This window comes from Tinamus guttatus, unplaced genomic scaffold (genome assembly GCF_059628265.1).
Source record: "Tinamus guttatus ecotype Peru unplaced genomic scaffold, ASM5962826v1 Tinamus_guttatus_pri_ptg000027l, whole genome shotgun sequence".
Lineage (NCBI taxonomy): Eukaryota > Metazoa > Chordata > Aves > Tinamiformes > Tinamidae > Tinamus > Tinamus guttatus.
Window position 1 is genome coordinate 3,336,858 of NW_028288561.1, and position 16,727 is coordinate 3,353,584.

Consider the following 16,727-nt stretch of genomic DNA (forward strand, 5'->3'; position numbering starts at 1 on the left):
GTAATGGAAAGACCTCAGGTCACAAATTTCAGGGTTCAACAAGAAAATATCTGGCTTTGGGATGGTACAGACAGAAAAGCATAACATGGTTCAATATAAATTGCAAGGGCAGTAAAAAAGCAAAGACTTGCCTGCCATCAGCTAGTCACCTTCTTCCACATTTCTCTAAGTTTATTGAGAATTGCTGCTGTGGTAGTTCTAGACTCAACCGTATTGACTAGTCCTTTGGGAAGAACAAGAGCTAGCAGAAAAAAATTGCACTCAAATCCCTGTACATTGACTTTGGGCTGTAGCTTTAATGCTGAGCGACTGTGAGTAGGGGCTTCAACACATTGTACAGTCATTTTTAGTAACTAACCACTACATAGCCTCAGAATGAACTCTGCATCGAGGAGGCATATTTCAGGGAAAAATGGAGCTGTCAGAATATAGTGTGTAACTTGCAATTAGGTTTGCACATTCATCCATTTTCTTGCAAATCCTCGGGTACATGGGGACTAAATATAGCTGATGGATCCCTGTGCTCAAGTACACATGAAACTGGGCTTTTATTTCTACAGAGTGGGCCTGAGGGTGCTGGCAGAGAGTTGATGTTCCTTGATGGCAACATAACCAGGGAGAGGCAGGGGAAGATGCTCTGGAGGGATGTGGCCTCATGGAGTACGAAGAGCGGCAGAGGGAGCTACCTGATCGTTTCAGGTGGGGAGAAAAAGTCCCATTGGAGGCCCTGAAGACCCACACACAGTAGGGCTGAACAGGAGGAGCTCAGGAGGGTGTTTAGGAGTCTCTGCTGTAGTTACTTTGGCCTCCTCAAGGGCCAGATCTGCTATATGTGGGTTCAGAGCAGCTGTGGTGCATCCTTCCAGCACCAAAGCATTATTGCTCTGCACAAGTTCTCCTCTGCCAGAGCACTTATGTTTAATATAGGGGAAAGGAGGAATAGAGAGCTCTATTGTAAGGATACTTGTGTTGCACACTCAGCGAAAGAGCTGAACTCCTACAAGGCTTCCTGAGAACCACTGCACGGAGCTGCCTTGCCTCTATATTAAAGAGACTGGTCTGGGCAAAGCTAGCAAAGATCAGCCATGCAAGCACTGGCCTTCAGGAAGAATCCGTGATGTGTTGCTGAGCAGAAGTATTTAACTAATCTCTATTGATTCCAATAGAGAACACCCTCAGTTTTTATGTGCAAGAAAGAGTATCTGAAGAGCAGCCACTTGTAAAACAACCAAGTGAGTGCTTGAGATGGACTCCATTTACTGACCCCTGTCTTGCAGGGCAAGACTGTGGTTGACCTTTGTGAACACACCATAAAATTGAGACAGGATGAGGGAGAGGCGATGAACTGAAGAGATCATTGCCACAAACCCTGCCTTCCCTCGGCTAACAGGGTGCTACAGAAGCTGAGCAACAGGCAGAAAAACAAACCATCCACTTCTAGCAAGCAGAGCGGGGATGACATGGGGGAAGATGGGGTCTTCAAGAGGATCAGGAAAGGTGGACATCATCCAGCATCATCAGCTGGGCAGGGTGTGTGGGTGCTTCCAGCTATGGTGACCCCAGTGTGAGGGGTGAGACAGCAGCACCTTGCAAAGCTCACAGCCATGGAGGACCAGCTGCCTGCTGCAAGTAATAGCTGGCTGGTCTCTGCATCCCATCGGGATGGAGGTTTTGAAAGCATGGGCAAAGGATTGAATTGGAGGAGCTGCCAAAGGACTTGGGAAGGCAATTGTAAAGTACCGAGGTGGCTGCTTGCTCTTCAGAGATGATGGTGGGTGAGAAGTTCTGGAGTTTGCTGGCATTTATTGGTTCTTTGGGGCTAACAGCTTGCATTGAGGGCCTTTCAAATTTTGCATTATGTTGACTGCTTTGGCTGGTAAATAGTTAATATATAGAGAAATAAGAAGTTAGGTAGCTGACAACTCTCAAAAATATTTATTATGAAAGCCTGAGAAGTCTTTGCTATTGTTATTACTTTAATAACTGCAATAGCACAAAACAAAAGCTGCAGGGATGGAAACCCCATTGTGCCAGGTACCAAGTGACCATGCGGATATGACCGTGTGTTGCAGGGGGATGGTTTCCTCCATGCTGGTTCTTCCTGAGGCTGGGTCTCATGCTGTTGCTTTTTAATCTGGAGCCTTTTCTCCACTTTAGACCCTTGCTCTTCTCAAAAAGCAGCAATTTCTAAGAGCAGATTTGTGGGAAGGCCCAGGTGGTGTTAATCAACTGGTAAGTAACATGTCTTTAGACAAAACATGTCATTGCATTTTCATAGAGATGAGTGACACTGATTCTGTCATGCACAGTATAACTGAACATTGCTGCACATCCCTCCTGATCCTGGTGGAAGTTAGGCAGTGACTTTTTGAGGTCTGAGTCTTTTGCCCTTTTTGCAGGAGCAGCCTAGTGTGTTTTTCAGAAATGAAAAAAAAAAAAAAAAAAAAACATAAATTTAAAAAAATTGCAGCTTCTTTCGCAGGGGAAAAGAAAGAGAAAAAAAAACAGAATTAGCAGTTTCAGTGGATGCTTTAGAAATTTAGACAGGAAAATATTTTTAGAGCCTTCCTAATGTTAGAAGTTCAGAGATGATAGTAAATCTACATTTCTAAGCAGTTGCCTTTCTTAGATGTTTAGTCACACTAGAAAAAGACAGGCTCCCCCTGCCTTTGGGAGGGGTCTTCAGACTGCAGATCCCAAGGAGAGAGGAACTCCCCCAGATCCTCAGTGAGGAGCAACCTAAGCCTCAAAGAAACATGATTTTAATGTGGTTTAGTGTTTCCTCTGGGTCAGCTCCAGGTAGCTCCTTGCTCAATGTCTTGCATTTCCCACTCCTGTTCTACTGCTTGGTGCCAAAATCAGGATTTACATGTCCCTATGAATTGGGCAGTGTGGCAGTTCTTGCTCTGTTCTGAGTATCTTTAGTGCTAGCTGATCCCCAGGAAGCAACTCTGCATTTCAGGTAGGTTATCACAGTACTTTCGTCTTTTGGGTTAGTTAATGGTATTATTGCCTTGCAGCACTCATGCACACAGCGAAAAGGGCATGTTTAGAAGATCTTATTAAAATTCATGGAGATTGGTGCTGTCCCATGTGAAGGAGTTTCTCCTTGCAGGCTGTTTCAGATTAGTTTATTGTAGCTTTTTGCATCACCGCTACAAACACTTCGGGGAAAAACAAGGAAGGAGAACAAAGTGTTAGATAAGCTGCTTTAAAATGATCTTCATAATCTTGTGAATTAAAATGTATTTTATTAAATACCTGCTAGAGACGCAAAATACTCCAAGAAAAGCTGGACGTGACCCTTTTCAGAGATGATTTGTGGTGTTCGTGCAGTTGTAAATGATGCTGCTGCAGCAAAACTCTTGCTGCTCCGAGGAGCCTGTTGTGTTAGTAGCACCAGATGCCCATGTTTTCCCTGAGCGAGACAGGCGGTCCAGGCAGCACGGGCAGCCTGTGACATGAGAAGGGGGTTTAAACCCAGCCCTGTGCATCCTCATCCCCTCTCTGACCCTGCTGCTCTTCTTAGACCAGCCCCATTGGGACAGCTCAGGGCTCCTGCATGGAATCTTGGATAGATGTGGGGAAGGTTTTCCCTGCAGCTGGTTGATCCTGTAGGACATGGACCCCATGGGATATTGGGGGCTCCATGGGACATTTGCTTGAAACTACATTTGAGATCTGTCCCCTCACCCCCATGTTGCTTGGCCTCACACCAGTGGCTGCAGCCTCACAGAGCAGCCCCAGTTTTAACTATTGCTGAGTTGCACAAAGGCAAAGGAGAAGGAAGGAACTGCTTATTCAGACTTAAGGGTGAGCAGGAGCCTGAAATGGCCAAGAAGAGCTGGTTTTGCCCAGGTCTTCCAAATCTTGCCTAATCCCTGCCAGTTCCTCAGCAAAGATGAGCAACAAAAAGCTTACAATATAGGAAGCCGCTGTCAAGCCTTATTCTTGCTGAGGTACGTGAGTCTTCTAAAAGTTGCTGCCAATGATGGCAGGAACCTCTGAAAAATGTATCCTCTGGTTATCTGCAAATAAAAGTGACAAGGCAAAGAATCGCATTAGGCATCACTAAGAGATACATACCTCTTAAGATTTAAAATACATTTAGCTCCTTGTTCATCCCCCACTGTGCAGCTTTCAGGAGGTCATTTTATCCTTCTCTGCCTCAATTTTCCTCTGTATGAAGGGGGATATAGTATTTTTTTCTTCAAAACTCCTGAAATTATCGCTAACTGCAGTGTCCTTTCAGAGTCTTCATATGCAGAGCAATTCTTACAATCAGTATGCTGAGAAAACTTAGCAGGCTTCAGGGTATTCAAGTGATGGCATTTTCCCAGTGTTATTTCCTAAAGTGGATTTTATCTATAGGAGGAGTTATGTGTTTGCTTTGCCTGCAAGGCTGAGCCCTCAGCCTGTGTTGGTTATTAAGGATCTAGCCAAGAAAAGCCAAGAAAGGGGACGTGAGGACAGGGCAGCACTGAATGCAAGCAGCAGCAGTCAGGGCTGTGGTGGCTTTCCTGCTGTGGAGAAGTGCTTTGTATTCCCTGAGCTGCTCCTGGAGGGGAAAGCTGGAAGATATTGGAATAATCCCCCTCCATCCTGCAGTGTGAAGCCTCCCAGCAGGCGGGAAGCGGGCGAGGTTGGGAGCAGGTCCTGCAGGGTGCACAAGGAGCCCCGGTACCAGCCCGGTAGGTGATGGCCGAGGCTGCACGGCGCAGGGTCGGGTCGGCCTGGGTTATTCCATCTCCGTCGGAGCGGAGCACACGCAGCGCGCGGCTCTGGCCTTGCTCCCAACTGCAATGGGGGACGTGGCAGGGAGAGGGGCTGGAGCAGCTCGTGCGCCCTCCTGTCACCCCGCTGGCTGCGTCCTCAGCGACCTGTGAGCCGCCCGCTCGGGGCTGTTTGCCCAAGGAGGGTGCTTGGCCCGTCCTTCCCTGCTGCATGGGGAAGCGGAGGCAGCCGGCAGCACAGCGGATCCCTCACAACCCTATCTGGGTTCTCTCCAGCCAGCTGGGAATGTGCTGCCAGGAAAGGGAGCAGGGGGAGCTCTTCAGCGACCCGGCTGCTGGTTACACAGCTCTGTGTCTTGGTGCCAAAGGCTATTCCTGAAGCATTCCCACCAGCGTATTCTCCTTTATCCTGTCTGTTCCCCCTGCTGCTCTTTCTCAGGTCTCCCGTAGCAGGAGAGGTCTTCCCACCGTCCCGCGCTGCCAGCAGGCCGGGCTCCCAAAGGCTGGTTAAGCAGCCGGCCTTTCTCCAGCATCGCCGTGGCCGCTGAGTCAGGCAGTAACACACGGAGCTCCTGACGAGCATGACAGGGTCCAAGATATTTTCTGTTCCTAATTACACCTCTCTGCATCTCTGGTTCAGAGCTGGGACCTGGCCATGCCACCTGCACCCCATTCTGTGATAGAGTAAGGGACGTGGCCAGGCTGCCTCCTGCTTCCACAACCTGGCAAGCGGAGAGGATTGGGTGAGTGCAGAGAAAAGAGTGGACAGGCAGGTCCTTCTGCCCCTCAATTCCTTCCCAGCAGGGTGTGAAGTGTTCTGGCAGGGCTAGTGCTCGGGTTGCCCCTGTGAGAGGTCGCATCTCACACGACTGCACAAACTGACCAAACTCTGGCTTCCCTGGCCTCTCTGATTTATGCTGAGGTGACTAATAAGAGTTTCTTGCCCTTCAGTGCATCATAAATCCAGAGTCTCTGAATAATACAACAACCCAAATTACTTCAGAGAATTCTGTGTTTAAAGCTAAGTATTAGATAACATACATATAGTACATAGCATACATACAACATAACGTAGGTGGCCCTTTGTGCTAAGCCTGCCTGAGCAGTGCAGATAGGGACCATAAATTGTCCTCCTCAGGCCTTTCCATGGGGCAAGTGTTGGCATGGCCTGCCCTGGGGAACCCAAATGCCCCCCTGATTTCATCCAGAGCAGGACAGGGAGCTGGGAACACTGAGTATGTCACTTATGGTACTAGCAGGTAGGAGAACATTCATTTCTAGGGTCCTTTTACAAATCTACCAGCAGACAGGTGGCAGGGATACACTGCCCTGCTGGGACAGCCAAAATGCTCTGCAAGGGCCTTTCAGCAAAGGCGAATGCAATGATGGAGGATGGCTGCTGCTGAGACTGCCTCTCAAGCTCTACTTAAGTTTCTTTGAGAACAGTCTTGAGCCTTTAAAGTTCATTTCTGACTGTGTTTTTGCTCTCCATCTCCAGCGTTTTCTCCTGGTGTTCCAGTATTTCCATGCTCTCGGGCTCTCAGTAGTAGCAGACTATCTGCACAATATATCTCAGCTCTTGCACTTTTCATTGCTTCTTGCAGACCTCTACCTGGAAAGCTGATCACATTTTTTTTTCCCCTTTAATGGAAAATATTTCAATCTATAAAATAAAATCTCCATTATACCTGGAGTGTTTCTAGGCCTGAAGAAGAAAAACAATCCATGGAAACCCAAGGAATCCTTAAAGGGGCATAATAGGAAACACACTTCAACTGAGACGGTTTATTGTATATGACCTTCTTTCCCACTCACAAATACACATACAAGACCCTTGGGCTCCAGGAACAATATGGGTTATGGTTATATCTTATAGTTTGTCTCAGACCATGAAAACCAGCCTCCACTCAGCATTAGAACCAGCCAAGACTCTGTGGCCACCAAGGCAGCTGAGCGGATCCCTGCTGAAGCCCATTGTCCTACATGCCATCGCCGTGACGGAACCGGCAGCGTGTTTGCACAGAGGGATCCTTTCTTCTCTCCCAGCCATTTGTTTTGTTCTGTCCAGGAAAATGATGCAAATCAGCGTCCCCTCTTCCTTCAGAGAATGGACAAGAAGATGCCAGACTGTTGTAAAGATGTGGGTGTTTATAAAGACGTGATACTTTTCCTTATGCAGGCAGAGGAGTCACTGCAGATCAGTAGAGTGATTTTTCCACATTTAGGCTCAGTCTGTTTCACTGCTACCCTGCAGCCCAATAAACGCCAAAGAGATTGTTTTGCACCTTTTCTGCCTATCGTGTGAAATCCAGTTATGCATATTGCAAAGACTGTGAGCGCAGAAGAACACATTTATACCCTATTCCTGTGCATTTCCTGTAAAGTATTTGAGGTTTTTGGTATTTCCTTGTCAATAACTCTTGAAATATATGGAAAGGAACAGGGTTTGCCATGAACTGCATTCAAGCATTTGACTGGCTCCTTAGGTTGTGGAAATAACAAGCTATAAATTAAGTTTGCAGGAGCTCAGGATACAAAAATATCAATTGAAAGGAATACCCAGAGGAAAACTGAGTTAGATAACCTTGGAGGAGAGAACTGACTGTACATTTTTGTATCCTCAGGCCTGCGCTGCCCCTTGCTGACAAACTCTCCAGGCATGGAACAAGAAGTGTTGCAGAGTACTGATGTCCTGGGGCTGAAACACGCTCTTGTCTTGGCCAGCAGGTTCCTGGGTCTCCACAGTCCCAGCCAGCTGCAGAGCCTGCCCTTGGCAGGGCTTCCTCCTTCAGCTTCTAGCTGAGACTGAGACACAGCTTTAAGCACCAACAAGAAGGTGAGCACACAGCAACGGAGGGCTCCCTATGTCCATCCAGGCCTTTCATGTCACTCTCTATGCATTGTTTCCCAGTCTCTTGGTGGACATGTGAATGACATTGTCAATGCATCAGGCAAGATGTAAAAAGATACCCTGCCAAAAAAATGGAGTTGCTTCTCTCCCCGTGATTTAACTGTATTGAATCTGATGCATCTTCCTGTATTAGGTTATTTTGCCTCCCACCTTTCTCTTCCTGCAGAAGAGTGACCGGCATTTGTCACAACGGGAGGTGATACGGCCTGGACACGGTGCTAAGAAACAAATAACTTGTGCTCATACAACACCTGCCAGCTGAAAGTTTCAAAAATACTTTATAATCATGAATAGATTTAGCTTTGCAGCCCTGGTCAGTAGTCTGGAGGTGAAATGACAAGAAAGCGGGACAAGAACTGAAGTCCTCTGGATGTTGATTTTATGTCACGGCATGGGGGGAGTAACTTCAGTGAACGTAGCCTGGGCTGAGGTTAAGCTACTCAACAGGTCCTCTTTCCATCTCCCTGCGTGGTGATCCTGAGCGAGCTCCTTGCCTTTCTACACCTGTGAACAGGCTCTTGCCTTCACCAAGAGGCTCCAGGTGCGAGGGGACCCCCTTTGCTCCTGTCTCACACACAGTGATTCGCAGCCTCATTGAGCTCAGCTGCTCTTAGCCAGCAGGGCCTGAAAAGCAATAGGGGCCCTTCTAGATTTATCAGCACTCTCTGCTCATCGTATTTTTCTTCTGGCAGCAATCTCTGCTTCTGTTTTCATGGGTGATACCACCGGGAGCTGAAGGATGGTGGGAATCACCCCATTCTCTCAAGGAACGCTGTAATTCTCCCTCCTGCTGCTAGGTCTCTTCCAGGCACCTTCCGCTGCGCAAGCGAGCCCCGCGGCCAGGAAAGCGTTAACCCTCCTGCAATGCTGCGTCCCAGCTCACGGTGGAGCTGCCTTCCTCTCTTCCACCCCCAACTTCCAATCCACTCCAAACAACTCCGGGACAGAATTGCAGGCAAAAGCTGGAGCTTCAGACTAGACTTGTTGATCTCCGTTACGAGGCAGCAGAAGGAAGTAGCGGAGCTTTCCTTTGTGTCTTCAAAAAAAAAAAAAAAAAAAAAAAAAAAAAAGAGAGAGAGGAGAAAAAAAAAAAAAAAAAAGGAAAGCGGGGGGATGGGGCAGCCGCGGCCCCGGCGCTGACTGCGGGCAGGAGCGCGGAGCCGCCGCCGAGGGAAGGCCCGGGAGATCTTCCTGCCGAGGGATCCGCTTTACCTCGCCTGCCGTCCCCTCCCCCGGGCGGGCGGCAGCGCGGCCGCCATCCGAGCGCCGCGGGGCTGCCGCGGGGGATGCGCGGGGCCGGCCCCGCTCGCCGCTCCGCCGCCGCCGCGCTCGGCCCCGCACAGCCCCGCGCCGCCGCGCTCCGAGCCCGCAGCAGGAGGTAGGTGCGCGCCGGGGCGCGGGAGCCGTTCCCCGCCGGGCGGCCGCGGCCGCGGGGGGATTTCCGCGCCGCTGTTTCGCTAGCGGAGCCGGGGGGCATTGGAGGGGGACGGAGCCGGGCCCCCGGCAGCTGCGCCGGCTGGGCATGGAGGAGCCGTTCCCGTCTGCGCCCGGGTTTCTGGTCGTGCCATCTTGTGTAAGCAACAGTGCTCGGGGGCTGCCACAAGCCGCCTGGCTCTGCCGGGAAAAGCTCGGAGCTTTTGTTATTCCAATTTTCGCTGATTTCCCAGTTATGCAAAGGGCGCCGGTGGGAGGGGGGAGGACCCTTCCCTGGGCAGCCCGGCGAGGCAGAGTGCGTCGTTAGCGTGGCTGGAAATAACCGCCTTTTCCCTTTCCCAGCCCTTTCCTCGGGGAAATTTCGCTGGGCTGGACTTAGAAAAGGCCTCCGCATTTCCGTGCTGCCAGCACGGCCGGGCAGGGCGGGGGCACCGCGGCCGCCGGGGAGCGGGGCGCACCGGGTGGGTCGCGGTCCGGCGGGGCCGGGAGGCGGCGGGGCCGGGCCGGGCGCTCCGGAGAGCGGCGGGGCCAGGGCCGGCCGCTCGCCGGGGGGAAGCGGAGGGGATGGCGGCAGCGGGGACAACCCGTCCCCGGCCGGCGTCTGCGGGAGAGCGGGCAACGTGTCCGCGCCCGTGGCTAGCGGCCCCGGCGCCTTTAGGGGCGCGTTGGCGAGCGGTGCTCGGCGCAGCTCTCCCTTCCGTGCAGTCACCCCGCTGCCCAAAGCGCCTCCAGGACCCCCTGCCCAGGCTCCATAACCCACCCCCCAAAGACGGGGTGCTCCAGCGGAGCCCCCCGCGCGGTTCCGCCGCCTCCCGAGGGAGCTCGGCGGCCGCCGGGCCCACGCGCGGGGCCTTCAGCACCGCGGAGAGCGCCCGCCCGCGGCCGCTCAGCACCGCGGGGCGGACAGCGCCGCCGCCCCCCGAGCAGATTAGCGGCCGGCGCGTGGATCGGGCAGGCGCGAAGGCGGCCGCGCGTGCCCGGGCGCGCACCCATGGTCGGCTCCTCTCTTGCAGCTCTGGGGCATGGAGGGGAAGGAGAGGTGAGGAGAGCCGGCCCTCCGCGCGCCCTGCCCCACGCCGCCGCTTGGAGCGTCCAGCCTGAGGGCGACCAGCGATGCCTCTGGGAATGAATAAGCATGGATCTCGCTCTACTACCTCTTTGCCTCCGGACCCCACGGAGATCGTCAGGAGCAAGGCCTGCTCCCGCAGGGTCAAGCTCAACGTGGGGGGGCTGGCCCACGAGGTTCTCTGGCGGACCTTGGACAGGTTGCCGCGGACCAGGCTGGGTAAGCTCAGAGACTGCAACACACATGACTCCCTCATGGAGATCTGTGATGACTACAACCTGGAGGAGAATGAGTACTTCTTTGACAGGCACCCTGGGGCATTCACCTCAATCTTGAACTTCTACCGTACTGGCAAGCTGCACATGATGGAGGAGATGTGCGCCTTGTCCTTCAGCCAGGAGCTGGACTACTGGGGGGTGGATGAGATCTACCTGGAGTCCTGCTGCCAGGCCCGCTACCACCAAAAGAAGGAGCAGATGAATGAGGAGCTGAAGAGAGAAGCTGAGACGCTGAGGGAAAGGGAAGGGGAGGAATTTGATAACACTTGCTGTGCTGACAAAAGGAAAAAGCTCTGGGACCTCCTGGAGAAGCCCAACTCCTCCGTAGCGGCCAAGGTAAGGTCTCCATGTGTCACTCAGTCTTGTCTGTATTGGCTCCAAGGAGGCTTCATTGATGATGCTTATGTGAGGTGGTACTCTGGTAGTTCACTTAGTGTCTGGACACTTGTCGCTGAATGGAAGCTATGAGCGAAGCAGAGAAGGGCTTCTCAGATGCAAGCAAGACTGAGTTTAACTTTTTGGGCTAAACTGGGCTGGTTTTGATCATCCTTGGAATTAGTGTAGGCCGCTCAGCATGAGAGCAGTGCTACTGAGCCCTGGGTCAGCATACTCTGTTCACTAAACATCTAGTGGCTGGAGGTTAGTGGACTTTTTATCCAGTGGTCTGTCTTGATGTCTTGTGTAGCAGGTTCCTTGGAGCCCCAAATGTAAATTTTTCCTATTGCTTAGTCAAGTTGTGTTTTTAAAAGAAGGAAACTTGTTTTAACTCAGCTGTGTTGGACTTGGTTCCAGTCAGGTAATAGTGTGTTCACTTCTAGCGGTTACTTAAAAATTTTCTGGTTGAATACGTCTTCTAGGTATTTATATCACATACTCCTAGGCTACCTGTTTGCTAAAATTAGCATTTGAGTATCACCCATTACCTGATTCCAGCCTATTGTAAGTCTTCCTGCTTACTCTAAAGTTGGTGCCAGTGCAACAGATCTATTTGAACACCTTTGAAAGATAAGATCCTTGGTAGGAGAAACCAATGTCAGAGCTGGCTGGTAATTTAGCTGTCTCATGTTAGTCGTGTATTCTTTAGTGAGGAAAATCTCTGCAAACATAGTGATTCAGTAACCATGGGGACAAAAATAAAGGGGGAGAGGTTGACAACTGTAGGATGAAGAACTAGAGAGCATGAGAGATTGAGCATTAAGGATTGCAAACTTGAATTTTCTATGTACTGGCATTTTCACAGTAAGGCTAAGAGGAGAAAGAGACCCCAGCTACTTCTGTAGTGTCACCCCCCTGTTGTATATATATTTGGAAATGTTAACTGTAGCTTGGTACCTCATAAAATCTGATTTTGGAGGGATATTTATGTAAATGGATTTTTTATTTTCCTGACTTTTTTTTTCCTCATTAAAATGTTATGCATAATGAACCAGAAGCACGCAGGAAGTTTTGGAAAGGGATTCTAGAAAGTGTGGGGCTAAGTGGCTCATTATGGCAGGGGAAAAGGGGAGGCACGGTCTGCTGCTGAACTGATTATCACTTTTTTAATGACAAATGGAGCCCCAAAATGTCTTTTTCTCTCCAATGGCACAGATGACACTGTGCTGAATGCATTAATCATTTATAAGGCTCCTTTGGCACAGTCCTGGAATCCTGAAACACAGGCCCCGGGCTTAGCTATCTGTGGCACTGACTCAAAATCCATTAGAGACTGTTGATGTTCATGATTTATTGTATATGAGCAGGGGTCATTCTTGCCAAATAAGTGTCTTTTGTGATTTATAAATGAAATACACTCTAGCTTCATTTTCTGAAAAAAATTCTCGGAGTAAGTGCATTCGACATTGCAGGCTCTGGATTAATTGAAAGTGAATTGGAATGCATTATTATCCCTCTCATTTAAAGCTTCCATTCTGTGGCTTCGTTACTCTAATGAAAATGGTGCTGTATGTTCTCAGACCTCAAATACTGTAGCATTTCCCAAGCACAGATCTCTAGTCAGGTATGATGGACATTAGCTTATCTAGCAGGGAAAGCAAAGCTGGCAAGCCCAGGCTTTATGTTTTTCCCTCCTTGCTGGTGGACAACTTTCCTCTCATAGCAGAGTGCACACTTTGCTGTGATTACCTTCATGGTGCTTTGCTCTACATATTGAATAGGTAGGACTCAGTCTTGCACTTGTGATGGAAGGATGCTGGGAGAGGGACTTGGCAGCCTGACCTTTATCTGCTGTGTCCAGCTGTGCCCAGGCTCAATTTCAGACTGATTTTTCTAAATCGGAGCCTCTGCATGATAGCTGCTGGCCAGCTTTGCTCAGCCACGCTGTTCACTGGAACAGTTTTGCTGAGGCCTCCAGAAACTTCTGTCACCAGAAAGCAGGTTCAGCCATCTCTGCCAGGTCTGGAGAGCTCAAACTGCCCCCATGGAAAGGGAAGAAAATGAACTGCGTTGAGGTTTAATGATGGCCACTGATGATCCATGTCAGGAAAATTCTCAATGGTTTCACTTACAGTTCTCACTTTCGTGAAATGTCTATGAAAAATGTATTTCCTTTTAATAGCACAAAAAGAGACCCCTTCATGTTGTGTTCAAGCAGTGTAGCAAGTGGCTCTAAATGCATGTTCTCCTGTACGCCCAACTCAGTGCCTTTGTAAGTCATATTCTGTATTCCACTCCTGCTCCAGCAGTGGAGGGGAGGACGCTTTTTTGCTGGCTCTGCAAACAATGTTTATATTGTTAGTTTTTTGGGTTTTGTTTTTGCAGAACACCTAGCCTAACTCCTCCATAATAGCTTACTGCAGAACATCTCATGGCCATACTGGGACCAGTTCAGTCCTGACAGAATGATTTTTTTTTTGTTCCTTTGTTTTTTAAAAAAGCAATTATACGTGATGTATGTCAAGGTGGGAAAAGTGTGAAAATAACAGAAAAGGAATACTGCAGACCTTTTTTTTTTTTTCTTTTTTTTTTCATTCCTTTATCCACTGTGACTTCACCCTTATCTTTTGACTAATCTGACTTCTAAACTTGCCACTTCATGGCAAGCAATATCTCACTTTTGTCTGATATTGGACATGCACAACTCTCGTACTTAGAGAAGAAAAAAAGAAAAGAAATAACAGTATTAGATTTTGTCATATTCCCCCTACCTCTGAGAATGTCCAGACTCTCAGATGTTGAATCGGGGGCTTGGGAAGACCCAAGCGTGCCGCGTTGTGACCTACGGAGCTCTGCATTTGCTTCTCTCCTCCCGTGCTCCAGCCCCTTAGGGTTGTAACCAAAGCCCCCCCATCCTGTGACAGGTGCTCCAGAGTCCCCTGTGTGTGGGTCACCCTTCCCACCGGTGTCAGCCAGCACAGCAGCCACATGAGCCGTGTGTCCAGCTAGCTCCAAGGCACTCGCTGTGCCCTACTCCTCTGTGCTCACTTTATTCAGTGGGAAAAGTCATGCACACAGTGCCGAGCACTCCAAGGGCCTCTCTGTCTCTGCATCAGATGAAAAAACACTTAAGGCAGTTATTTAATAAAACTTTTCATTTCTCTCCTTATGACTTACAAGATAATTTAAAGGATCGGTTTCTCCTGCTTTCTCTGACTTTATTTGCCTTTATATCCCCGCGAAAGACTCGCTGCAATTTTTGAGACTGCTTCTTTTTCTTCCTGTGATCACTGGTTTTGCTTTTTCCTGCTTATTTTTATCATTCCCCCAGTTTCCTTTAATAGTTAGCTATATTTTAAAATAGCAATCTCCCTGTACTTTGGTGTGCTCAAAGCATCCATATTTAACCTTAGAGAACTCTCTAGGGTTCATGTCTGTCTGTTTTACCCTAGATGCTGATAAGGTGCGGATATTTTTTGGACTAGCTTTACATTTTGTGGTATTATAGCTTTGTAGTTTCCCCATGAAAGCAAGACCATTTTCCAGAAGCCAAACAGACCTGCGGCTGCTTTGGGGTTTAATCTTAGTTACTCCTTTTCCTCTGTCTGGACAGCTGGTTTCCACCACGCACAGTCCAGGTAGCAGCCCTAGGTTCCCATAGCAGAAGCCCTCCCTGGAGATGTTGTTTTTACTAACCAAATAGTGAGGACCTGTGGGTCTGCCTGTAACACTGGGGGTTTTCTAGGGAGACATTTGTGCCTTTTGCCACAGTCAGCCTTGTTGTAAATCCAGCTAGACATCAGGGCCTCCTGCAAATCAGGGGCTGCCGTTATTCCAAGCTTTCGGACATAAACAAATAACAAATCAGACCAACTCAGCACCTTAATTGGTACAGCAGGTCTTGAAAACCTTCTGGTTACCTGACCTCTCCAGTGACTCTGCAAGAATGTTGCCCTTTTTGCCTCTTAGGAGGGAAAGAAATCTTTCTTTTTTCTTTTAGTCTTTACACGTTATACCTCTGATCAATATTTGAGCGATTAAAGTGTTGCACAGAGGAAAAAACACCCTGCTCATCTTACAGACTCCTCTGCAGGTGCTGGCTGCCTCTGTTTTTCCTTTTGCTGTCCTGAAGGCTGAGAAATACACGATGACATCACCCGCTTTGCAAAAAGCTTCTCTGCATGTCAAGCACGATATTCGCTTTCTGCTGGCTTGGAGGCTCTTTCAGCCTCCACTTCCCACTGTCCTGTCAGGAGCTCGGCTGCAGCAGTGCCTCGGGTCTGGCAGGATACCTCTCATTCCTTTCCCTGGTCCTGCTGCGTCTGCCAGTGCCATAGTATCGCATTTATCCTTGAAAACATGCAACTCCAATTCAGTAATCTCATTATGCATGCCTCTACATTTGTTGAACAGCTTTTCTCGAGCTGCCCACTGCTCTGCTGCTAATCTCTGGGTGCATTGCTCAGGGATTGAAGAGGTTGCTCTGTAAGCTCTTTCCTTATTATTGTTGATAGTAGCGGGGATAAAAAAAAAAATGATAAAACCTCCTGGAGATGCATTTGTTACATCTAGAGCGTTCTTCCCCCACAGGGGATTTCTATTCTCAGCCCTTCCTTATGGCACGCAGTTTTCATTCATCTCCAAGAACCTGTCTGAATTTAGCGTTCAGCAGAGGAAAGCCCTCTCCCTAATTGCAGGGGTCTGTCTTAGCCACGTCCTCTCCTCCAGGACTCCCACTGTGGGGCAGGTGTTGGCTTCTCTGTTAAAGCAAGTTGCCCATGTTCAGTTTGCAGCTGTGACTTCCATTTTTCTGATGCAGCTCCTGCCTTGGCCGTCTCTGCTATATATAGAAGAGTTCTTCCCTTCAGGCAAAGAAAACTCCTGCCTTTGGAGGTCCTCAAAAGCAGGGCCTCATTCCAAATCCCTTCCCCTGGGTCACGAACTTACCACTTTGGTCTATGGTTTATCACTGGGTTTCTAGTACAACACTTTCTTGTGGACACACGAATGATTGCAAATCCACATCAGTCTCTCGTAATCCTGCTTCGCACATCCTTGTTGGTTTTCCCTGTCAGGAGTCAAATCCTTTCCTGGATGCTTTTCCTTCCAATGAACTTCTTAAACCTCTTGCCCAGGGAGGCCTGATTACACATGTTGGACTGATTTTTAATGGTCACTCTGTTTCGATATACCTGGCGACCTTCCCCAAATGTACTGATGTGCACTGGTTCCGAACTCCTCTGGATTACAGCCTCCCTAAACCCCCTGTTCGGGTCAAAACACAGTAAGAGGAATGCTCTGGTCCAGGCCAGTTTTCAGAAAGTTAGCACATCCTGTTGCATATGGTTTATTTACACCGTGGGTGCACCATCCTTGCCATGCTCTTGCCTGGAATTGTATCCAGCAACCCTTTGTTGGCTCTACAAATACTTGCTGGGAGTCTCTGTAGCTGCTAAGACACCCCAGCCATCGAGTTCGCTTGTCATGAGAGAGATTTCCCACATGCCTCTTACAGCATCTCGTATTATTTCCTGGCAAGCATTTGCCAACAATAAGCTTCTACTAAGCTCCCCGGGTAGGAAGCTCACCTTTTAAAGGGAATTGTTTCTCTAGACCCCTTAGCACGATATTTACCACCTCGAGGAGCCAGTTGCCTGGCATTTCTTAGTTAAAAATGTTTGGAATTCAGCAGTTCACAATAGAAGCCCATAGTTCTAAAGAACTTTTGTACAAGAAAGCTAAAATTGTTATGCCTAGCAGTCCTCTTGATGTGCATGTCATGCAGTCTGTAAAGTACAGTGTATGTGTAAACATAGACATGGAAGCATAACCTTTGGTTTTTAACTCAGCACCACTGGAAATATCTGCAGGTTTCTGCTAGGGCAGCCTGGAGCAAGTTTGCTGCCCACCCTGTTCCTCTGTATCCACAT

The 16,727-nt window shown here is 49.1% G+C and overlaps 1 protein-coding gene across 1 annotated transcript in view; it reads left to right on the top strand.

Moving 5' to 3' along the window:
* Positions 1–8,913: 8,913 nt before the first annotated feature.
* KCNB1 (potassium voltage-gated channel subfamily B member 1) overlaps positions 8,914–16,727 on the top strand; it is a 112,150-nt gene continuing 104,336 nt past the window's right edge. The window contains exons 1-2 of the mRNA XM_088528592.1: positions 8,914–9,022; positions 10,092–10,758. Of these exons, the coding sequence (XP_088384718.1) occupies positions 10,192–10,758 (567 nt within the window). The 5' untranslated portion in view covers positions 8,914–9,022; positions 10,092–10,191. The remainder of the gene's footprint in view (positions 9,023–10,091; positions 10,759–16,727) is intronic.